General features: G+C 41.5%; 1 protein-coding gene across 1 annotated transcript; it reads right to left on the bottom strand.

The window, feature by feature from the left end:
* Positions 1-142: 142 nt before the first annotated feature.
* On the bottom strand, positions 143-21,678 carry LOC111236868 (beta/gamma crystallin domain-containing protein 1-like). The gene is made up of 22 exons (XM_022765755.1): positions 21,664-21,678; positions 19,939-21,368; positions 15,997-19,480; positions 15,565-15,720; positions 14,588-14,626; positions 13,878-13,996; positions 12,872-13,028; positions 12,478-12,617; positions 10,740-10,866; positions 10,071-10,106; positions 9,260-9,420; positions 8,938-9,061; positions 8,003-8,148; positions 6,507-6,633; positions 5,818-5,847; positions 5,582-5,694; positions 4,985-5,117; positions 3,625-3,764; positions 1,982-2,105; positions 1,369-1,527; positions 876-1,038; positions 143-253 (listed from the first exon to the last, which is right to left on the bottom strand). The coding sequence occupies exons 1-22, from the start codon at positions 21,676-21,678 to the stop codon at positions 165-167; spliced, it is 7,212 nt and encodes a 2,403-aa protein (XP_022621476.1). The 3' UTR covers positions 143-164.
* Positions 21,679-25,172: the final 3,494 nt, after the last annotated feature.

Raw genomic sequence — 25,172 nt, 5'->3', positions numbered from 1 at the left:
CCACGTTGGAATTTTGTTTTTCAGAGTTCATCCGCGGCAAAGGTTTAGTATATCCCATGGCGTACCTCGTCCTTGAGCACTTGTCATGCAGCTGTATAACAAAGCCTCTGGCAGAGCTGTGCCTCTGCTAATATCAGCATCCAGCATCAGCAGCTCGGAGGTGGTCAGATAATCTCCACATTCCACCTTTGTTGGGGTTTATTTGGGTCAAGTGAGTTCAGAATCACTTGATTTTTGTCATAGTGATGCCCCCCTGAAAGAGAGAGATGTTTTCTAATTAATATATTGTTTTTAATTATGATTCTGGGTAGTAAAGTATTATTTTTTAAAGTGGGTGCCTTATTTACCGCAGCAAGGATGAGTTCATGTTCACTGTGTATTATTAAAGATAAGCAACATTCATATAGAATCATGAATAATGAAGCATTCAAAAATCTTACCCTGTTCATTGTATATGATCTGATTATACAGTAATGTTACTATTTCATTCGTATAGTTAAAATATCATCTAGAATACTACACACTGAATGATAGCTGGTTCACTAACACTATTTAGTCCACAAGGTGTCACTAATTGACTGATGTTGGCCCCACAAGTGTAGGGACAAGATGACTCTTGTTGGTAACACTGGACTGGTTTAAACAAAAGTGGCATCCTGAGTGGAACACTGTAGTGTTGTGCAGGACTATGAATGCCTCATAATACAATTGATAATAATTTTTACAATTTTCATTGTGCTTAATTCTAACAGTAAAACCTGATCAGGAAGTGTGTGGAAATTACAACCTTGAAATGCTTCGCTGGTATTGTGAAAACTGTCTGACATTTGGATCCCAGCTAGAAGCTACATCTCATGCCAGATATGGATGCTCACCTTTGACTTCCAGGACCAGATCAGGGGTGGGGGTGTAGCGGATAAAGCCCTCAGGGGTGATGCTCCACAGGTGGACTTGGTTTTCTGGCTCTGGGGTGAGACCCACACGGCTTCCTGCCATGGTCACACTGCCGCTGGGACTCAGGCAGCACTCCTCCAGCAGCTGGAAACACAAGTAAAGGAGTTGATTATTTTCTCCAGTGACATTTAGAAGAATATAGAGAGCTGGGCTTGTCTGTTCCACTGAAGTATTTCAGCAGCAGTAGACCTGATAGCCAGGTCTGTTCCACTAAAATTCAGCTCGTGTCTTCAGTGTTTGTCTTGCCCTCTGCTTGACCTGGTCTGGAATCACATTAGATCTTCATTAAGATGGCCTGAACTACAGATACCTCTGTTTTAAACAAGGCTCCATGATTACTTATTCATAGCACCCAGGACAAGCTTTCGCTGAACCCTGACCTACCGATTAGTAGTATGATCATTGGTACTGTACCTTGCAGTGGAGATGTCCATTGTGGTAGAACCAAATCTGCTCGAATCCATCGGTTGCCTCTGTTTCTTGTATCCGCAGCAGTTTGACATCATCTAAATCGCCGGTCACTGACATCATGAGCCCCGTCTGTCTGTTCCTTACACGGAAGTGCATTTGCTTCTACTCGGAAAATACACGTGACAAAAAATAAAATTAAATAATGAAGATATTCAGTGAAGCCATCAGGGTTAGATTTTCAAAGTGGGAATTTTTCTTTATACTTTTCATCAAAGCTTCTCACTATTCTCCACTAGACAATTACATCTTTTATCACGCTTCAATAATTACAATATCAGAAGGTCTTAGCTATAACAATGACAAAATTTGTTTCAATAAGAAAGATGTTATTTCCATTGAAACAAAAACTGCTTTTTGGAATTAATACTGTTTGAAAGTGTAATAAGTGGCAACGTGTGTGTTTTTTAAATTATTTGTCAATTTCCTGCAGTTAACATAATTGACAGATTACGTACATGTACAAAATATTTATATTTAGAAGTATCAAAAACCAGTGGTTTAGGCGTAGCTCCACCTTTGTGGCATACAGATTTTCTAATGCAGAGAACTGATGTACCTGCATAAGAGGGCGGAGGGACCCAATCTTTTGCCAGCCGCTGAACTTGCGCCAGTCGAGAATCTCACCAGGTTTCAGCAAAATCTGAGCACCCCGATAGTTGACTCCCTCATATAACACCCACCTGGTAGTAAGGAAAAGACAAAGACACAGTCAGCTTTTACATATTCAACAGCTACAATCAAACCAATACAAGATAAATACCGTTTACAATAGTGTTTCCTGACTGGTTTGTTGTATTCATGCATTAATTTTTTTAATTTTAACAGTCTTCAAAGGCATACAGTTAAAAGTTAGGAAAGTAGTTTGGTAGAACTTTTATATTTTTCTTTCTTTCTTTTTCTCTTCTTCCATATCTAATGATTGGTGCCTGTTACATTATGTTTTCATTTTGGAAATGACATTACAACCTCTGCAGATCATCCTGGTTAGATAAAGGGTGATGAAAAAATAAAACACAAGTCACAAAAATGATTACTCAATTATAAACAGTTCTTTGATTCAAAACATTTCTGAAACAATCTAAATTTGAATTATTCTGACAATATAAGCCCAGGCTATCTAACTTGGGATGCCACTGGGGGAAAAAAACGTTTCTCTTTTTTTTTTTTACTTGAAGGTGCATTTTTGAGTCCTCTCTTCCATGAAGCACCTCGCCAAAGATAATTTTCTAAAATGTGCTGAGCCTCACAACTGCCCAATTTCAATGTGACACTAAGTGTTCTAACCGAATAGCGCTGCTCTTTGGCTGATTGCCCCGTCTCCCCTGCAGTAGGAATGTGCCACTCCAGAGACAGCTCTGGCTCACTGTGAGCCTTTTATTTCCTCAGCATGGGCTCACACCTACAGTCTGAATCTCACACATCAGCAGCAGGTTTCCATCATCGCTCCATCTGTCAGCTCTGTCATGCTGTAATATGGATAATAATATGTGCCGACCATGCACTTCACATCCAGTGAATCTGAATCTATGAAACATCATGCTCAAACTGCTGCACATAAACAGTCTTTAACAAAAGTAACTGCAGGAAGCCATCTTCACGACAGGGCCACAATAGCAAACCTGGATTAAATACTGTTCTTGCAAATGTAAAAATATCTACAGTCAATTCAAAAGAACAAAAAGATACTTATTTAAACAGACAGCTTTGATTTGGCTTATTTTATTGTCTCTAAATCCTTCATCTTTTAGCTTAAGCACCTTGCTTTGTCTGTTGAGAATTACCTGCTTTAACGTGTAAGTCTGTGAGGTATTGTTACAGCAGTGACAAACAAACATAGGTGAGGTTTGCCCATGAAGAGGACTATGTACTGGATGCCAGAGATCTTAAAAAGGTCGACTTGGCAGTTGCCAACTTTTGAATTTGAAAGAGATTAAAAGCCAACATCGACTTTAAGCTGCTGAGAACCAACAGGGGCCACTGAAGGACGTGTTTGTGAAAAAAAAGAAGACATTATTCTGTTTCATGCGTTCATGGCAGAGAAAAATGGCTATCACATCACTGTGGGGTCGGTCTCCAGTGGAGACACACACAGGGGACTGTTATGCATGAACCTGTCAAACTCGCACTAAGAGGAGAACTCAGTGAAGGCTGCTTTACGTCCCCATAGAGTGAGTCACGCAGCAGTTGTAATGTACTCACATGCCTCCCTCCACTAGCACTGACTGGACTCTACTACAGCCTCCAACCAGCTGAAGGTTGACTGATCCGTCTGTCAGAACCACCCTCTTCCCCCGAAGGCCCCCACGCTCAAACAGAGCGATGGAGGGCAGTGAGAACTCCTGCAAAGCCAGAGAGAGGGAAGAAGAAAATGCATTAACGAAAGATGTTGGTGGAGATATTCAGGGTACGCAGATTGAAATTGAGGTTACCCTGGAAACAGACCACACATACACCTGGCATTTTTCACCCTCTGCTTACTGTAACTCATGGGTTTTCTAAAAGAACACTCAGGTTGTAGGTCAGCAGCAGTGACTCATTTGATACCGGATGGTATTTTTTTTTAGTGTTTATGCAGAGGACAATGAATAAGATGAACTGAACTGTGACAATTTCTGATAGATACTTTCCACATGATGCAGTTTGTGTTGAAGTTGTGTGTCAGCAACCATAATGCTTGGCCTCGATATCTTTTGGAATTAATCCATGAAATTATGCTCATTCACTCTTTAAAGGTTTGCTTTAAATGTACGAAAAGCACTCTCAAACTGCCCTGTCTGTAAATGCTTGACTTGCCTTGTCTAAAATCAATCAGGCTCCCTGAGGCGCTATGTAGAAGTATGAAAAGTTCTACTGGCATGAACTTGCCGTCTATGTATTGATAAATTAGACCTGCTGTTCGTAGCCAAGACTTTTAGGTGTTAAGATAATCACCTTTAAAGCTTCTATGGCAAACCAGCAGCTACCTATTTACTTTTATTAAACAGCAGATGCAGGGCGACATTAGCATTCAATTGGAGTTGTTTCTGGCTGCCTTGAAAATGGAAGTCCAATATTTAGCTGTTTTGTTTAGTCTCCTCAGGGAGATATCTGGCTCTTTAGTTACTAAATGCTCCAGTGTTCGGAGGCTAGACGCTACGTTTGTCTGCTGTTTGATGCCGGGCTGGTAGCATACTGTACAGTGAGGTTATCAGAGCTTTTATTTTTGGATGAAAACAGCTGCCTGCTGAAGCTGAAAACAATGCTAATGAGAGCAGTGAGACTGAACCAAAACATTTCAGTTGCAGCCATTAAACCAATGAGCTGAAAGACGCTATACAGCTCCGTAGAGATAAGGGGATAATTCTCTGTGGGTTTGTAAATACAAGTGATCCCTTTCACATTACACATAGTTTGATCCATTGTTAATATTGAAAATATCGAATCAAGCTGCTTTAAATATATTGTGTCTCCCTATCTTTAAAACACTCTGGCAGTCAATACAATTTTCAAATTTAAAGGTGTTAAAATGCAATTAGAGTTAAATTATTAGAAGAATTAAGAAAAATAGAAAAGTACTTACAAAGCCAACAGGCTGTAGTGACAGGATGGAGGAGCTCGCATTAACACAGCCCATTGCTCTCAGATCTGGGTAGCTCCCCACTTCTAACACGTACATCCTGCCAGTGAAGTCCTGGCCTTCAAATGCCAGCCAGCTGAAAGTCACGTGCACAAATACACATACACAGATGTACAAACACATACATTAGGGAAGCACAAATGGGAAAATGGAAAATGAAAATGATTGGAATAATAATTATACATAATATGTATGATATGCAGGATTATATGCTTGAAGATAGAATCTGTGGTCACCTATGCACAGGGCTAATGACTATATTAAATCAATATGGATGCTGCTTTATAAAAAATGTAAGACATACAGTAAATCACAAGCTGCTGCCACATGGAAAATTTTTTAGTAAGTGGAGCAGTGACAGCCTGTAGCAGATCTGGAGTCCCACAGATACTTTTGTAAAATGAGCAGCTGCAACTGTACCAGATCACCGGTTGGAAATTCAAAAGCACCTATTCCTGAAATCTGCTTTTGCAAGATGGTGCAAAGTGTTTCAAATGTCTATGATTCAACTTCAGCTCCATTGTGTGCACCATTACTCACCTGCCAGCCAGAACCTTACAAGACGCCACAGATATGCTGCCCTGCGGGGAGGCCGCATTGTCCTCCAGAGTGAGGACAGAGCCTTGAAAACCTGGATCAGAGAATATCTGCACCTGAGGCACAAACAGCACGACAATAAGCGTGAGTCATCCGCTCTGAGCCACTCGCACACTTCATCAGATAAGACAGGCAATATCGCAGCAAGATTAGATGTTCTTTTATTTTCAAACACCTACCTTAAACTTGGCTGCATGCTCAAAATCATCCTGAAATGAAACAACATCTTAATGAGACTCATTTGCATGCTCTGAACCACAGCAGATTAATTAGATGGCCTCATTTGCATATTTCTGTGTTAGAACAGTATGTAAACTTCACAGCAGTGGTCCGTGTGTGTAGGAGGGAAAGACGATTCCAAATATTGATTTTTTTCTTTGCTTTATGACTGAAAGGATGTCGAGGCAAAAGCTCTACAATAAGACTGCATGAAATTCGTGTCTGTTTGTCATCATGTGGTTTGAAACTGAAGCAGCCACATGATGACTCACCTTTGTGATCTAAGATGTTTTCACTTCCAGTCTAATGACAAAAATTTTCCTCTCTTACCCCGTGAACATCAATCTACTCCTGTTTTGCCTGCACCTTGTGCTCCCACAGATAACCTACTGTATAAGGGTTTGCCTGCCTGCCTCTCAAAATACTTCTCCATCCTGACCATTTTAAATTTCGATATGAATGTTGTGATTTGGTCACATGAAAGGAAAACACATAGTAAGGGAATATCTGGGGAAGTGAGAATAAAGCTAGCCGCTCAATATTGCAAAACTACTCAATTATTAATCATGGAAAGCCAAAATTACAGTTCATGTGATTACCTGCGCAAAACAGCAAGATTTCATAACTTGCTCTGAGTCATCATTCTTACCAGCATGACAGGCATCGCTGAGGCAACTCTGGGCTGCAGCGCACCCCAGTCCTCTGGGCTTCCATACAGGCCTTTCTCCAGGATGTAGGACTCACCACAAAAGCCTGGCTCTTCAAACACCACCCAGCTAAGAAGGAGGAAGAGGAGGAGGGAGGAGCATAATTACCCTTTAATTTGCACTGGCATTCCAGAATTGTGTTTTTTCTCCATTTTCATGTGATTTTAATTAGTAGAAAAACACAGTCTTTGATGAACCCACATCTGCTAACAAAAACAAAAAAACCCCACAAGACTTCTGTGAAAGTGTTTTTCTTTCATTTATCATGTATGACAACAATTTCTGGCCAGAGTCCAGCTTGATAACAGCTTCCCACATGATGGTATCTCAGCAGTTATAGACTGTATGCATTCTCTTGGCAATCGCAGCATGTCGTCGTGTGAGTGTGTGCTGTTGTGGTCGACCCGTTATTTCTGCTCTTCATACAGGCAGGGGCTGTGTTTGCATTTGTGGGCCTGTGTGTGTCCCAACATGAGCAACTATAAACAAGCCTCTCTCAGCAATGCTAAAAAAACACACAGAGCCGATCGGAGGCTCAGGGGGACGGCAGCACAACATGGGCGAGCCTGTGTTATCTAATAACAGGGTAGCAGCACAACAAGAAAAAACCCTTAACTGCTGTGAGAGTCCTGCCTCCTAAGGAGGGACGAAATGTTCCATTCTACATTGCTCGCCATTTTGTTAGTATCTCCCTTGGGTAGCAGTCATCAGCATTACATGTTCTGCATTTCGTTATTCTGATTTGCTGCTGGTTTTGTTTACTTCTGCAATTTTTTTTATGCTGATCACACCATAAGGAAACGAAAATAAACGCAGCTAGGGACCTATTTGGCTCGACTTTTCCTGCAGTATGTAATGATGTAGATGATGAGATGAAACACTTTTCAAGAACACACCATTACAATGTAAATGACATGTAAACACTGTTCATGTATCTAAGAACTCCTCCTCCACATCCTGCACTAATATTACAGTAATTCCCACTGCAAAAGGGTGTGAGATACCATGCTCCAAGCCCTACATTGACAGGAAGTGAGGTGTGGCAGACTAAACATTAGTGAACTAGGTAATCTGTCTCGACCTGTCAGCATGGGTGCGGCAGCCTTACTGCTGCACACCGGCGCTGCAAGGAAGGGCAATGAACCGCATAAGGCTTCACTGTAATTGTAGCCTCATCTAATTATTAGGCTGAAGCATAGGAATTCATCTTAAGGCATGTACAGTGCTATAAGTTGTCAAGCATATCATGTCATTCAAGCGTACTTCAGTAGAAATATACTTTAAGTTTGTCAGTGGAAAGACAGCAGAGGAGTCACAATAAACAAATGACTTTAGCAAAAGAAATAATAATACTGTGAACTATCCTAACCGTCTATTTCCCATTACTGCTCACGCAGCAGTGAAGGATACAGGGCTAAGTGTAATACTTGTCACTTACATGCCACCGATGACATCAATAGACTGTGTTTTCATGCCATAGCCTGTGTCATCCATGTTAATAACAGGCACTGTGAGATCAATGTTCACTCCCAGCTTGTCAAAATCTCTGTTGTTGAACATTTTGAGGTGTGGAGACATGAAATCCTGGAAAAGGGATAAAATCATGTGATGAAAATCTGACAAGCATGACACCCAAGCTACATTACAAATGAACAGACAACAATTAATTTAAAAAAAAAAGTCAACATTATCTAGAGCAGTGGTCCTCAACCTTTATTTTGATATGCCTCTTTTGGAAGCAGAAAAAATTCCAAGTCCAGTATCCCACTATTTATGCTCTGCCAATGGCATAACTACAAAGAACTGAGTGGCTGAAATTCACTTTTACCAGGTTCCCTCCACTGTTCCAAACATTTTACTGTGAGCCCGGCACTTCAAGGCGGACTGCTTCAAAAACCGCCTAAAGTTCGACGCTGGATATTTGAGATGGTACTATGCGTCATTTGTGGATTTCTGATGTTAAACCAGGTCACCGACGACTTGCTCACATTGGTGTGAAGCTATACTATATTGATATATTATATGGTTTATGAAATAATGGCCAATCCAAAAGTCAGCAGTGCCCACTGTAAATGTTAAGTTTATTCCCTTTCCAAAACTTTATAAAAATAAAACTTTATTGTCTTTGCACATTTTATTTATTTATTTTTCGATTAACACGGTTATTTATTAATCAATTCTCCAGTAAAGACTTGGGAGTTTTTAATGGCCTGTTTTGTCCCTGATTGCTAATCCTACAAAGTATTTTGTGAATGATTTTCCACTGATTTTCCATTGTGATTCACAAACCCATGGTGGTCAAACCATGACTTAAACATCACATCACATTGTTGTTAATTGTGTCATTGCTGTGCAGTGCAGTGCAGTACTCACAGCCAGTATTGGCCGCAGTGACAGGAGCTGCTCTGAACCTCCCCATTCGCTGCAGTCCAGGTACTCTCCTTCCTCCAGGATGTACTGTTGGCCCTCAAATCCCGGCTGGCTGTAGCCTACCCAGCTGGAACAAGAGAGGTACAGAGATATTGCCGGTTGGATCTGTATTTAAAATTTGTGACTGCATTACACAACCTCTAAATCATCATCTGGCAGCAAAGTTAATCCTGAACAAACTCTGCTCCAAGCCAAGATTGCCACCTAACATCTAAGCAAGCAAAGAGATGAGATGCTATGGTGCAATAGAAAAGTGAAAACTCACAGTCCTCCAATGATCTTTAAAGAACCCACAGACTTCAGTTTCTTTGAGGCAAGGTTTGTGCTGTCTGCGGTAATGTCTTCTTCATCTTCAGAAAAGCTGAAAATGTCACTGTCGATTTCCACACAGGAGCCCTCAAAGCCAGGCTTTTCATACACCTTAGCCTGTAACAGACAAAGGACAGTACTTTATATATACAGTATATTAGACAGTATGTTAAAACTGACTCATCATTTACATCGGTTGCTTTTCCTTAAACACATATGATTAAAATGACACTGATAGCCAGTTGCATAAAAAATAAACCTGATTGGTAGAAAGATGATGCTGATGAATTAATGACAAACTGAATCAATCAAGTTTGAATGATGTTTTATTTCTTGATGATGGAGCACTGTGCAGAGCACATCCTTGGATTCTTCATCTGTCAGACATTTGTGAGCACATTATGAATTTGTACACAGTGCTTGTCACCTTGTACAATTGTTGAATCCCAGTACAGCAGATTGGGTAGAAAAAAAAAGCTCTCTATCTTTTATTCTGCGGTCTGAAAATTTCTGTTGCCAAAACACACTGTGGTGACACAGGAAATTCTTCTATTTTTGGCCTAAAGAATCTTAAACACTTAATGGAAAAATGAGCCAAAGACCACAAAGCACCAGGAAGGCCTCTTATAAAATCATGTTTTCCTCCATTCAATAATCACAGTCCATAATTTGCTTTATTACATTGCTTATATTCATTTAACTTAATAATACTCAAGTGAAGAAAAATAAAACTTCAATCTATTCAGGATGAAGAGAGCTGTACATACCTTGACTTCATTGGGATTCTCCACTTTGAAACCACCCTGGAGCAGAGACATAATTAGACCTTTTTTTTCTCTAATTAAATGTACAACTTAAAAAAACAAGACAGTTAGCAATTATACTAATTATTCTATTTTCTTGGAAATGGTGCGATTCTGTTGAAGAGTGACAGGGAGCAAAGAAAATTGAACAGAACACACATAACATGCTGATCTGAACTTCTGTTCCTGGGTAATTAGTTGCTGCTAATTTCCACAATGACTGCCTCTCTTCAGACAGAGCACCAGACAGGAGCTTTACAAAAGCACTCTGTCATTACAGAGTCACAAAAGTGAAGTACGTTTAATACTGAAATTTTGTTCATGATTATACTAAAGATCATTTAGCAGTTTAGCATTTAGCATGTAAACAATGCAATAACATTTGTTCTGAGGGGGCCATGAATATTTGTACCAAATATCAGGGCAATCCATCCAATAGTTGTCGACACATTTCATGCAAACCACAAATGTCAACCCCATGATGGTGCTAGAGGAAAAGTCTGGTGATCACCAAATTTTAGTCAGGACTGAAAAGTTGGACTGACCAACTATGCGACTATGCAGCTAATTAACTTATCACGCTCTTGAACTACCCCCTGCAATGTGCATTAGATGTTGCACATAAGCACGCACCATTTTAAGTGGTCTCAGGGATCCCACGAAGGGTGATGGAAATCCCCAGGTCTCGGGAATAGGGTACACTCCTGTCTCCAGCACAGCTAGCATGCCCTGGAACCCTGGGTCGCTGAACACCAGCCACCTGGAGGATGGACAAACACCCACATCACATGGTTAATTCAGCCTTAAGCCAGGAGGTCTCTCCACATTATGCCTAACTATGCCTCAGGGCGGTTTTAAAATCACTGTGAGTCATATCACGACCTTGCATGGCTTGTTACGCCTTACTTTCTAAAAAAAGTGGTAAGACATCACTGTCATAAAAAAAAGGAAACTCACGCTTATGCTTGTTTTTCCACATAGAAAGCAGCAGCTGCTGTGTCCTTAACAATGCAGATAAGTATGATTGCTGTTTCTGTTCAGTACATTAAGCATTATTAGGTCAAGGCAGGGTTTTAATTGAGTATTTTCTATCTACCTCAGACATGAGTCATGCAACCAGATCTGAGAACAAAAGCTATTTGTTTTACAATAAAACATACTGGGAATGGCAGCTCAAAGCATTTTTCTTTTATAATTCATTTTTAGTGTAGGAAGCCTTTGTTGGAATTATGCCCCCACCTCTGGCATTTCAAGCCATTATCTAGCATAATACAATGCCTCATACAAATCACCACATGTGAGCCTCTGGCAATAAAAAATAAAGGCGGTTCATTCAGCTAGTGCTGAGGATGTGATATCAAGAGGTGATTCCAACCTCATGGTACTGAAAGATGCATACTAACAGGAGGCAATGAGTCATATTGCTCGGTGAACCGAATGGAGCTTATGCTTGACAAAAACTACATCTGCTGAACAGTTGTTCTACATGCCGCAGAGTTAACACTGTAGAAGGAGCTGCTGAGGCAGAATTATTTTTAACTCAGCAAAGATTAACTGGCAACTGACAGCAGTTAGTTGGAGGTTTTGTTGAGATGCTGAGAAATGCTGAAACAATCTGCAAAATGTTAGGTCTCTTGTAAAGGTGCCAAGGTAAACTGACAAAAATAGTTGTGGGAAAAAGGTCTGCTGTCATTAACCTCCTCAGGGGCAGGGCACAAAATGTCCTGAATGCTTACACCTCTCACGTGGAAAAACATTCTTCCCTTTGCCAAATTCTCTCCACACCTTTGTCTGTTTCTCACTCTCCATCTAGTCTCCACCTCTCTACGTTTTTCAAGTGCCCCCACACCTACTCTCTCTCCTTTTCTAACATGCAACAGCAGGACAGACATTCCTGAGGAGGGAAATGAGTGAGAGTCAAACCAAACACTGAGGAACATAGTAATGATTACTAACTCTCAGCTATTTGTCAAAGCCAAACACTGAGAGCATCCCATTAAAAAGACAGCTCTACATTGAGCACAGCAGGCAAGATTTCCAAAGACTACTCCTCTGGTGGGTCTGGCTGTCATTAGCAATACAAAAATCATTGCAGAGTAATGGGATTGTCTCATTACTTGCACTTCATGTTTTACTGCTGCAAAGCAAAGACACAACTTCTTCCTTCTTTAGCCTAAATGTATTGTATTTCAAATAAAATCTAATCTGTGGGTAACTACCTTTCTAACACTCCGATCAATCACAATAAGTAGACCATGTGTCTTGCTAATTGTTTGATTTTTTCAGCATGTTTGTTACTTTCATCCATGCTTTACCACGGGCCAATCACAAAGATGTGAAAGATTGGTTTTGCTGAAACAGCCATACTTACACCCCAGAGTGCACTTGGATTGAAGCAGTGCTCACTGGGATGCCAAATGAGACTGTCTCTATTGTGTCATCGTGGTAAGGCGTTACTCTTCCGTGGCCCTCCGGTTCAGTAAACAGATCAATATGGGGTATGCTGTAATCCTACAGAGAGGTGGAAACAAACACAGCAATTATCAGCAGTGGCCCATTTCAGTCCTTAAATCATTCCTAACGATTAAAACAGGTAAGATCTTAACTAGCTGAGTCTTTTTTTTTCCTGCTCCGAAGGAGTCTGGGCTGAATATCAATAAACCAATATCATCTATTAGCTGCATTTCAAAAGGTGACGCCAGGTGACGATAATGCAGATATTGATGAGGCCAGGTGAGGTGGAAGTGTTTGACCAGTGCACTCACCCAGACAACAAGTCGAATAGAGCCAATCAGTACTGGTGGGTTGTTGTGTGGTTCTGTCTCTGAACCAGGCTCTTCCCACAAATTTGTCAATTCCATTCCCCCCTCTTCCAAAGCAATGGAGCGCCCCTGGAAGTCAGGCTTCTCGTAGAGCACCCAGCTGTAGTGAAAAGAAAAACGTACAGAAACACATGGCAGAAACACACAATTACATTTATTATTATAAATGTATGTGGTCTGTTAGCAATATTTCTGCATTTTTGGAAACATGCTTATCTGCTTTCTTGTTCAAAGTTAAAGAAGATTGACACCACTCTCATATCTGTCTGGTAAATATAAAGCTACAGCAAGCAGCCTGTTAGCTTAACTTAGCTGACTCTGTCCAAAGATAATAAGAAAGCTAAAGCTCACTGATTAACATTATATCTCATTTGGTTAATTTGTACAAAAACTGTGACAACTGACAAAAATGACATATTGCCCCCTCATGTCACTAACTGTTTCCCAATATTTTCAGTCTTAATGCTAAAATAAGCTAAGCTAAAGACAGGCATGAGAGTGGTATCGACTTTCTCTTCTTACTTTCATCAAGAAAACGAACACAAGCATTTCTCAAAATGCTGAACTTTAAATATCAGTCATGAAAGACAGTATGGGTTATTAATTGATGATATAATTATATGGATATACTGCAATTCTTTCTGCAGAGGTTATTTAAATATATCAAAATGCAAGAAATTATATAACTATTTAGCTTGGATGTTTCAAGAGTAGCCTGTGGTGTTTTTGAACACTGTAGCACTAGGGAGTGAAACTCCACGGGCTCCTTTAAAGGAAAAAATATACAGTTGCAGTCATCAAGTGCTGAATTCTCAATGCTGCTATCTCATTTAAGAAATCTTGAGACACATCCAGCAGCAACTATAAGCAACCCTGGTATCCCCAAACTACTTGACACTATTTTGAACTACACTTCAGTATACATTTCCTTTTCATTGTCTCCACTTACCATCCTCTAACAACCTTCACAGATATGAGAGGCGAGAGCTGCAGAGACGTAGCATCTGCTATGTCCCTGTAAATCTTATACGTTTCGCCACTGAAATCAGCCCTCTCAAACAACACCATCTGTGTGGAGACATGAGGGGAAGTGTCAAAAATAAAAATCAACACATTAGCCACGAAAAGAAATATTAAATGGTGAAATGCATTAAATGCGTATTTCATCACATTAAATCCTGATTCAATGAGTGCTAAGAGGGAGCTAATAGCATGGCACTTTCACACACCTCCCTTCCCACATTATTATTTCAACTAAAAAGCACACGGTTACTTGAAACACCAGGTTGTGCTGTTAATGTAATGCATAATTTCAAAATAAAAGCATAGGCGTGAGTGTTTTGTCATGACATTGGATCCCTGGGCAAAAAAACTGAAAATGCTGAGCGCCAGGGGATCTCTCTTTTCTGCAATAACTTCTAATGAAGTTCTATAACAATGGAGAACCACAAGTTTTGCACTGCATTGGCAGCACTATATTCTGTGATTGTAATCACATCCAGCTGAGAATCTGCACTTCACTGTTTTTTTAAATACTTTGTTTACCCCCAAGAACACCATATGAAAAGCAGATGTTTTCACAGAACAGAGAGTTGTCTGTCCAGATTCCTCTCTCCATCTTGTTTCTGTTCTAAGTGGGCAAAACTGTGCCTACTGTACCTTTCCAGGGCGCTTGTGAAATCCTCTGGCAGTTCTTATCTGGAATGCAAACACACAGACTTATTGCGACTTGCAGTGTATGGCAAACATCTGTAAAATGCTAGAGAAGTTAATCTAATGTTTTTGTGCAGCAGCTCTTTGCCTGTCGAATGTATTGACCTTTCAGTTTACTTCTGGGGACGGAGTGGATCCACGGAGGCTACCCTGTTTTACATTTATATTCAAGCAGTGTTTCTTAATACAACATGGCCGCGCAATAGTCAGCTTGCGAATTGAAAGCTACAAATGCCATCAAAACCAAACTGAAAAAATGTCAACTACAGCAATTAGAAAGCTTGTAACATTAAGTTAGTAACAATTTTGATAATCAATGATTTAAGTAATTTTCTAAGCAAAAATGCCAAAAGGTCACAAATTTGAATATTTACTTGTTTTCTTAGTCTGCTTTGGTAATAAACTGAATAACTGTGTTTTTCAGCGTGTTTAATCAGTGCATAGCAGGTCGGCTGTACATTGAGAAATGTGAAATTTGTCTAATGGCAGACATAGAATTTAGCATAGAGTGGGGTCCAAAAGTCTGAGACCACTTGGAAATCGATTACAAAAATGGATGACAAAAATTTTAATCATCATTTACTACTGAAAAAACATTTACTTGCTGGAGCTGTCCTTTCACGGAAATGTGTATTTTCCCTATAATTAGTGCCTAATTACATAGTTTCTTTCCAGGAAACGTCCTAGGAAATTACATGGAAATGATTTGGTGACCATGGACATGTAAAATGATCTTTAGCTGCAGCCCAAAACACAGCACAGTTTTTTTTTTACCAGCCAAATGAGACAAACGATCCAGTGTTAGTGTGAATAGAAGCTTCTCTGCAGAATGTAAATAAGCTCATACACATATATTTCAAACAGAAGTACAGATTTAATTTGTGATACTAATCTATTAGTTAGTGCGTCTGTGGCACACTTACATGATTACGAAGTTTCCCCTGTGGCTGCTCAGGGAGTGTAGGCTGTGTGGATGGAGGAATCGCAGGAAAAGGCCCAGCATCAGGAAGCAGTTGACCTGGTTTTACAGCCAGGTCTGCTTCACCTCCAGGAACCGGAGTTGTCATTTTTCCAATAACCTGATAAAAATAAAACCATCAGCTAAGTATATGAGTTGTTCATTGTGATTCTCTACTCATAAAATGTAGAGATGACTTGTATTGTAATGAGAAGTATGTTAATGCAGAGTACTATGAGTATTTTCTTTCATTAGACAACTGATACACTCTACTTTGCTTTTCTTAAACTTGCTTGTGAGAGGTAGTTTTGCCTTTGAAATCTCTGTGTTATGAGGACAACTATATGTACAACCATATCGTTTTTAGTTAGTGAAAATAACACGCAGACAAACTAACCTTGTTATTGACTTGCTCCTGTGCTTGTGTGCTCTCCACTGGTTTTCCTGGTTCCTGCTGGAGATACTTCTCTAAATAGTCTGGCAGCTTGATGTCGTTAAAGGAAGGAAATGGAGGGCCTGAGTCACTGACCACAGCCTCTGCAGCTTCCTTTGTGTCGCTCAGGGCAGAGCTCTGCTTGGCCAGTGTGACTTTCATTGGTGCTGTGGTGGTTGGGTTTGGTGGGTGTGGCTGGGATAAAGGTGGAGGGCTTAGCTTTGGGCTTTTGCTAGATGTACCATCCTCAGAGCTGGTGCCTTCTTCCTGTGTTTGAGCGCCATTCCTCTTCCCTCTGATGGAGGAGTTGAGGCTGCTGAGGACACAGCTCCCCTCCAAGCGAGACTTCACCTTGATCTTATCATCTTTCTCCTCCTTGGTGTCCACCTCATCCTTGACTGAGGTTTTATCCCTGAGTCGAGAGTCGGTGTCGAGGCTACTGAGCAGAAAGCTCCTATCGGCCAAACTAGCCCTGGCAGGCTTCAGGCCAGATTTAGTCTCGTTTCGTTTGGCTAAGAGACTCGGGGGTGTGTCTAAGGTGAACTGATTCTTCTTCCTCAAGCCAAACTTAAACTCCTCAGGGTCAAACGTCTTCTCAAAGCGGTCCTCCTTGATAGCTGGCATGGCAAAGGGGGGCTGAGGTGGCCGAAGTTGGTTGTGTTTACGTGGTGGGAGGGAGAAGGGGGCGCAAAGCTTCTTGATTTTATCAATGAAATCATCATCATCTAGCTCACCAGACGGGTCCAGGAGATTGCTCTCACTAACAGAAGAGCTCAGTTTGCGCTCTGTGACTTTAGGTTTCCGTTTGGGAAAGTCCAGATCCAGCCAGCTAGAGGGGGCGTCTTGCTGTTTTGTAGAATCGTCTTTGCTTAGTCCCCGTGGCAAATGGAGCTTCTTCAGGGGTGAACGTTGGATTAGGTCTGGGCTCAGTTTATTAGTCTCTGGAGAAGTGGGTGCTTTTAGAGTTGCACTTGGCTTGTTATTGACCAGTTCCCTTTTGACTGTGAGAGGTTGTGAATGTTGGGAGATGTCACCATTAGCAACGGGTGGGAGTTCATTGACTTGTGAACTTAATGTTTTCTCAGCCGTGTTCTCTGCCACGTTAACTGTGGATTTAGAAGCATTTCTATTAGAAGGGCCCTGTGCTATTTCCTCTGCACCCTTGAGTGAAGTGCTAGGAGCTAGTTTGCTTATATCTCCTGAGATTTTCTCTTCTGAGGGCACTGTTTTGACAGTTGAACTTTTCTTCCCATCATCCGGCCCTTCTCCCTGGCTGCTCGCAGATTTAGAGACTGAAACAGGAGAAGGCTCTTTAACAGATGATTGGTTCTCTGCATTATTTTCAGTCTGTACAGTTATCAGCACTGGAGTGTCATTAGCAGCTTTTACAGTCACTTTCTCAGCTGCTGTAGTTGCTTTGATAACATGCTTTGGGCTGGAGAGCTCAACATCATTAGCTCCATGTGTACGTGAGTCATCGGGTGAATTCTCTGTTTTTTCCACTGATACAGAATTAGCCTGTGGCTCTGCTGCACTCACCACTGGCTCTGTGTCTGTTCCAGAGCTTTCTGTGGACTTCTGTAGAGGCACAGTTGTTGTCGTCTCTCCCTTCAAAGGTCCATTATCGCTCTTGGTCCGACTCACAGCCTCATTAGTCTGAGTGACGGCGCAAATAGCAGTTTTTTCTGGATGTGCAGTCGCCATCTGACTGACATGCTGTGTTTGAGCAGGGAGGTCCTCTGATGATGCACTGATCTTTTCTGATGACTGAGAGGCTGGTTCTGGTGGATTAGCTTCTTGTTTTATGTCTTTAATGGGCTGTGGCTGCTCTTTTCTCTCAGCATTTTTTCTTTCATCGTCCTTAGCAGCACTTCTCTCTGTTCCTGAGATACCTTGTCCACTGTCTGAAACCTTGCCACTTGTGGTATTTTTATCTGAACGCAGCAGCTGCTGTGGTTTTTCTTTGTCTTTCTTCTCAGTCTGATTTGTTTTTTCTCTCCCTTCCTCTTTCTCCACATTCTTCTTACTCTCAGACAGATTTACTGGTTTTGTGTCTTTGTTTTGAGGTTGCGATTTTTGCCCTTCTTTTTTTTTACCGGGCTGGATTACTTTTCCTTTACTTTTTGATTCAGGCTGCACTGATGATTCTTTATCTAATTTGGGCTGTTCAACAGGTGACTCCTGCTCCACTGAAGGAGTCTTCTCAATAGGCCTGTCAACAGCAGGTGAGGGGGAGGACTCTGAAGTTTCACTGCTGTCCTTGGAAGCCTTTTCTCTGTACTGTGTGAACACAAGGCTGTGTCCCCCTGTCTTTTCCTCCTCTTGGGGTAAAATAACGGGATCCTTGTCAATAGGCTTCTTTGTTCCACGGTTAGAAGCAGCAGTATCAGGTTCATCTTTGATGACAGATGGTTCAGGTAGTCCCTCTTGTCTGTTGTCTGGTTTGTCACTGTTCTCTGTTTTAAATGAAGAATCTAACTGCTGCTTCTCTTTTCCTAATACTGCCACTTCCTTTTTAAAAGTTTTCTGTTTAGTATCAGAAAGCGACTGTTTTTCTGATGTAGTTTCTTGGCCTTTATCAGATGATGATGAGACTTTGTCAGTGAGCTGTTTGGAGGCAGAGACGGTCTCCACTGTATCATCCACCTGCTCTTGTTTTATAGCAGTGATGTCTGACTTACTTGTAGGTTTGTTTTCCCTATTTGGGCTCATGGGACTTGTAGGCTCTTTACTTTTCTTTCTCTTAGAGCGGGAGCCTGTTCTGCTGGGGCCTTTGGCCTGTGGTCTAACACTACTGGTCATTTCTGAGGAGTCATCCATTCCTTTAGCTGGGACATCTGGTTCAACACTGTTAGGTTTCGTACCCTGATCTGTTGTGTTCGAGGCCACAGTGTCTGTTGTTTTGGGGTCTGTTGGTGGTTGTTGTTGAATGGAAATCTTTACCCCTACAGTACTGCTATCTTGTCCATCTGGTTTTCGTATTATCTCTGACATTGCTGTTGCCTTTATCTGCTCTTCAGTATCCAGTTTATCCCGACTGTCCAGTTCTGGCAACTCTGATGCAGCAACAGATGATGTGGTCTTTTGAGACATTCCAGTCATGGCTGGCTTTTGAGGTAGTGCTGGTTTAGCCTCTGATTTAGATGCCTGTGTAAAATTCCTCATTCGCTCCTTGACAGTCAACGGTTTCTCTCTGGCAGGTGACGCAGAGCTGGACCTGGCTGTGCTGTAACGTTCGGCTGATCTCGACCTCTGGTCCGACAACTCAAATTCTGCTTTCAGCCTCTCAGTGGTTTTCCTGACCGGAGAGACATCAGCGCTTCGCGGGGTTTGGAAGGTCTGCTTGTTACCCCCTGCTGCATGCTGCCGCTCAAAGAGGCCGATTTTATCTGCAATGCGGCCAACGACCGGTTTAGGCTCCTCATCAGTTTTCGTCAGGTCATGTAGTCTGTGTATGATGAGAGGTAAAGGGAGAGGTAAACATTTTTTTTTTTAAATATTTTGTAAAATCTAAACATTAAAACATACAACCAAGTTGATTCTGACTCGTGAATTGTACACCTGCCTCTATAATCACCATGTTGTCTCCTAGAGACAAATGAAAAGGTATTTTGTTAAATTTAATTAGACCTACATTCTAACCTGATTTGTACTTTACGGTACTTATCTTATAGCTTAGGGCTGCACTTTGTATTGTGACTCACATTACTGTTTATTTGTGGATACACCTGTGATATTCCACCCACAGCAGTTCACACATATTCATTATTCTGAGAACCATGTCATGTGAGACAAAGGCTAGACAGGTATGTTAAAATGTCTTCTAATGTTGGAGACGCACTAGTTGTACAATTAAACATTTGTGTATTTTAAATTAATTCACTTTAATTTCCAACTTTAACTCACCTTGCGTCAATCTCTGTTTTGGCCATATCCTTTTCTTCATCTTTGGTATTCTTTAATGCTGATTTAAAATCCTGTTTGTCATCTGCTGGACTTTGCGAAGACTTCAAAGGCACACTTTTTGGAAAAAACTTCACCTCACTCCAAGAAACTTTCATACTCCTACGTTTGGACTCTGGTGTCTCTGTCTTCCTTTCTACTCTGTAAAGGCTGTCATCATCCTCCATGTCTGCGCCACCATCAACCTCACATACCAGTGTGGCTGCAATGACTGAGTTTGAATCCTGGGAGTTGTCCAATTGCTTGATGGTATCAGGACAGGAAGTCTGACTTTCCCCTCCTTCAGGTGAGGTCTGGGAGGTGGGGTGGTGTGTGGAGGAGGAGTTTACAGATGATTCTCCCATGTGTGTCTTTGGACTTTTGCCCTGAGGACTGGTCACTGAGTTATCTGATGAAGGGAATCCCTCTGGGACAGGTTGAGCATTAGGAGACATTTTTTCCTGGGGGCTGTTCCCTCCATCCTCCTGAGAGTTTTTTCGTACTTTCCTTCTGGCTGCATTCTTACGCCCCATGCTGTCTGCCTCTGTTTGTTCTTTATCAGGTTCAGTCTCTAACTGTGAGTCTTTGTGTGATTTCAGTGACACTCCCACTAGAGCACTGTAATAACCCTGTGCCCCAATTGCAGGCCTAACATTTGTCCTTTTGTTCTTTGCACTTTTTGAACTTGAGCTCTTTGGTAAATCAAAACTTTGTGATGAGTCTGCCTTTGGGAGGACCCGTAGGCTTTCTGTGACTTTGGTGCGGACGACTTCCTGTGAAGCACAAGCGTCTTGGCCGCGTTGAATCACGCTGGTCTCCTCCAGGTACACATGGAGCCTCTTGCCTGCCTGGGCCTGTGCTTGTCTCCTGGCCTGAGGCTGGGCGTGTGCCCGGTCAGAGTCCCATACCACACCCTGTTTAGTGGAGGAAGGGAGATGTGTCAGATGACTGGCATTCTTGTCAGGAATCCCGCTCGCTGAAGGACCGTTGCTGCTCTCCTCCCTCTCTTTGCCCTGCCCTGTTCCCTCCTTCCTGCTCTCTACAAACTCCTCCTCTTTTGGACCTCCTTCTCCTGTCTCAGTGCTGTTCCCAACGGAGCCGTGTCTGTGGGCAGACTGCGTGGCGTCCTTCTCCTCACAGAAGAAACTGTCTCTGGAGAAACCCAGTGGATTGGGATTAGAGCTGTGTTCCTTCTCCTCCTGCCACTGTTGTTCTCCTGGCTTGGGTCTCACGAACTCCCCACTCTCCTTGTCTCCCTCTGACTTAACAGCCTGATCACTAGTTGGGGAGGCATTTTCAATAGGACTCTTTGGACCGTTTCCTTTCCATGGAGAGAACCAGCTCCCAATGCGGCCCAAGACCCCAGTGCTTGGCTGCTCTTCGGGGCTCTCAGACTGAAGCAAAGCAGAGAAACAACTCACATAAATGCCTTCTTACATATGCAGTTGCAGTCAATAAACATGCATATTTCAATATGAATATGCGCACAATTTTGCTAAACTGAGTGTACTTACACATGGTAGTACAAATACGATAAACAGTCTATGAACAAAGGAAGGGAGTGCAGGCTTGGCATCCAAAGTAAATATAAGTAGGGGTTGTTTGTTCATAGACATATTTTTAGTATGGCCATGCATCTCTCAGCATATAGCAAAGACATGCAGGAGTGCTTATAACCTGTCAGCTTACCGTAGAAAATACCATATCATTCAGACTCTTTATGTAGGTTGTGAACATGATTTTGCTTTAGAACAAAAACTCCTACAGAGCATAAAACAAAAACAAAAATCATTCCACCAGGATAAACAATAGCAGTGTGAAAGAGCAGGAGTTCACCACAAAAGATATTCTGCCTTAGCAAAGTGATAGATCCATCCATATCTCTGTGCTTGAGAGCCTGTAATTAAAAAAAAAATCCACTCACCCTTAATTAGACATAGAAGAAAACTTTTCGCCCCCCTCCAACATATAAAGCGCTGTCAGTTTGTACAGATTAAGATCTGCACTAAGATACATGTCTAACAGATAGACATGTTGTCTTTATTCCTCCTTGCTTCAAGTGAAGCATCCACAACTGCATGAGTGCGGTGGACTGTGGCATCGAAGATATGCTTGCGTGCAGTTGAAGTTCTGCCCCTCCAGCGGAGCGCACGCAGCCCAGTGGTAAAATGTTGCATTCAAGTGTTCCTCGTAAACCTCTGACACTAGTGCCACTAGTGACACTGGCAGAATAGCTTGTTGTTAGTCAACAAGTGGTTTTCCCACGCTGTGTTGTTGTGCTGATATTATAGTCTGGCTGATGGCTAACCGCTAAGCTTTAGGTAAAGATGGGTTTAATTTTATCAGCAGTGATTGTGAACTTTTTTTTTAGTATATATTCAGAACATAGCTACAGGTCTATCTCTATTATTTTTTTTATTATTCATATTTATATATTTTATTGTTACACTTGCTTCTTTATTTAGTCTATTTAGTTCTTCTACAAAATCTAGCCTTTATTCTATCTATCTATCTATCTATCTATCTATCTATCTATCTATCTATCTATCTATCTATCTATCTATCTATCTATCTATCATCATAGCCATCTCCCAACTACTGAAAACTTTAAGTCTCTAACATATGTCTAAACACAAATTATGTGTTTGTATAACTGCATTTGTGCATATGTGCATTCTTTATAAAGTGTTATTGTCAGTTGTCACAGACAGAGCTAAACAGCATGCAGCAGGAAAATGAAGAACAAGTAAAAGCTTTGACATTTACCCATTCCCTATGATCAATAAATTCAATCCCATTAATACACAGAACACTGAAACAGGATTATGCAACAGTAAATTTAAACGGTGAATAACAGCGATGTGTATGGGATATTCAAGCGTTGGCACATCAGCTTGTAGTGTATCAAAAGTATCACTTGGCTGTCAAATATGTCAGACATTGCTAGAACTCGGGACAAGGGAGTCCAAACTTGCTCTTGTAGCCTAGAGTTTTCCTCATAAGGCTGAAAACAGTCATGTTGTGTATATATAGGTATCAAATAGACTTATTAAACTAGAGTGGACTTTTTTTGTTTTATAGATGCAAGATTCAGGTTAAGCAAAGCGACACTGCTGCCCTATAGCCTATTTGTTGCCTTGCCTCACCTTGACTCGATGATGCGTGTCCTACTCCAAATTCCGACTTTTATTTCAAACATTAAAAGCACCAGGAGGCCGTGTCAAAACAAAGTTTTCCAGGGGAGATGACGCATTGACTATGTGGCTAAAGAGCCTGTTGAATTCAGTTTTCTGTTTTTCAGATTCTTCTTGCCGTTGTTTCGTTTGGCGGGCAGCTCAAGTCAGTCTTTCCATGCTGCTAGGTCGAAGAACTTTAACCCTTTCACTGCTTCTGTCTGGTTGTCTGGCTGACTCATCGTTTCGACTTTAAACATCTTAAAGATCAGATCTTGGCATCAGAAGTTTTATTATCGACCTACTGTTTTTTCAAATTTCAGTTTGACGCTATCCACCCTGCCTGTAGGTGGGGGGAGTGGCCCTGCTAATTAGTGGTTAACATGACATACACATTCTCGATGGATATTATTTTCGACTTTCAACGGCCATGTTTGCCTAAATTATCAGATGGCATTAGTGTTTTTCATACGCCTACTTTACGTTAATGTTTTGATAGTACATAAGCCTGAAGTGTTTACATAGGAATAAAACCGTTGGCAGGGATCAGATTTCGCTCATTAATCTAATTCAGAGGCTGGCAGTCACATGCCCATGTCATCCTGAGCTTTTCTAACAGGTTTCCGACCAACTGTAAAACCAAGCTTTGCCAGAGTTTTCCAGACAAGCCCAGTACTCTATCGACCTGAAAATCCCACAAGCCCAGAGTTCATTTCTGTACAAGCACATCACCAGAAACACACACACACACACACACACACACACACACAACACACACCACACAGAGGAATCTTACCATATCAGTGTGTCTTCCTGTCTCCTTCTGCTGTCTCAGGAACAAACCGGTCAAACGCAGCCCGCTGCAAAAAGCCCTCAGAAGAATGAAGCCTTTCAGCGCACCGCCACCTCTTTTGAGGGAACCTGTTCCTCTTCAGACAGACCAAGCCTGCATCTGATTAATATTAATAACAGTAGCCTAATAGTGCTCTCTACAACTAGGAAATGTCAAAGCTAACTTTGCAGTCCTGCGTACTTAGAAGTCATTGTCAATGTTGTATATTTTCCCATGGTGTTAAGGGCTGAGGTCAGGTGGAATCTGCCCGGGCCAGGTTGCTTACACCACCCCGGAGGCTTTGAGCACCGTGACACAGCAGCCAGCTATGGCAGTTTTGTTGAGCAACTGCCTATTGGTGCCTCAAAACAAAGACACGACAGGTACAGACAATGACTTTTTGGCCAGATAGACAAACATTATAGTCCATGGACCTCCCCCTTGTAAAAGACTACCCAGGTTTTCTGTTTTTCTGATGGTTTATGGGGTAAAATCAATCAACAACTAAAATTATTTTACAGAAGACCCCCTCACCCCCAGCCTGCACCCCCCTGGCAGGACCATCATTGAACTCAGACCCCCACCTTTAAACCACGCGGTAAGGCTGTTTCTTACACTCAAACCCCTTTTATTCACACAGACATACAATGTGCACACTGAACACACAAACACACACCTGACATGCATCACATTTCACATACATGCAATGCACTCCCCCTCTTCTGCCTGTCTCTTTCCCATAATTTATTTATGTGCTACAGAACTGAACCTGTCTCTTTCTACACCCTATTAAAATTTACACTGCCTTTCATGTTTTTTTTCTCTACTAATACGCGAAAAGTATTGGGGAACCCTACATAATGCTAATAATTTGGCTGGGTTTTCTCCCCACTTTACCATTACCAAATACTCTGGGTTTTTTGGATGTTTGCATTTCAGAGACAAAAGCAGCTAATAACCATGTTAGCGTGTCCTCAATATGAAGCATATGCAAAATTGGTGCCAACAGATTATCACTCAGAGGAGTGGAAGTCTAGTTTTACTGGTTTGGAGCGTATAAAATAAACCATTAGTAGGAAAAATACAGACATGTTAACAAACACTGTAGGAAAAAAAAAACAACATGCACGCGTTTACTGTCTCTTCACCTCTGCTGGCTTGACTAATTGGCCTGGATTGTAAGGATTAGCTCA

This window comes from Seriola dumerili, unplaced genomic scaffold (genome assembly GCF_002260705.1).
Source record: "Seriola dumerili isolate Sdu_G_001 unplaced genomic scaffold, Sdu_1.0 BDQW01000025.1, whole genome shotgun sequence".
NCBI classification, from domain to species: domain Eukaryota; kingdom Metazoa; phylum Chordata; class Actinopteri; order Carangiformes; family Carangidae; genus Seriola; species Seriola dumerili.
Note: the sequence above shows the minus strand (reverse complement) of the source record. Positions and strands in the feature narration are given on the sequence as shown.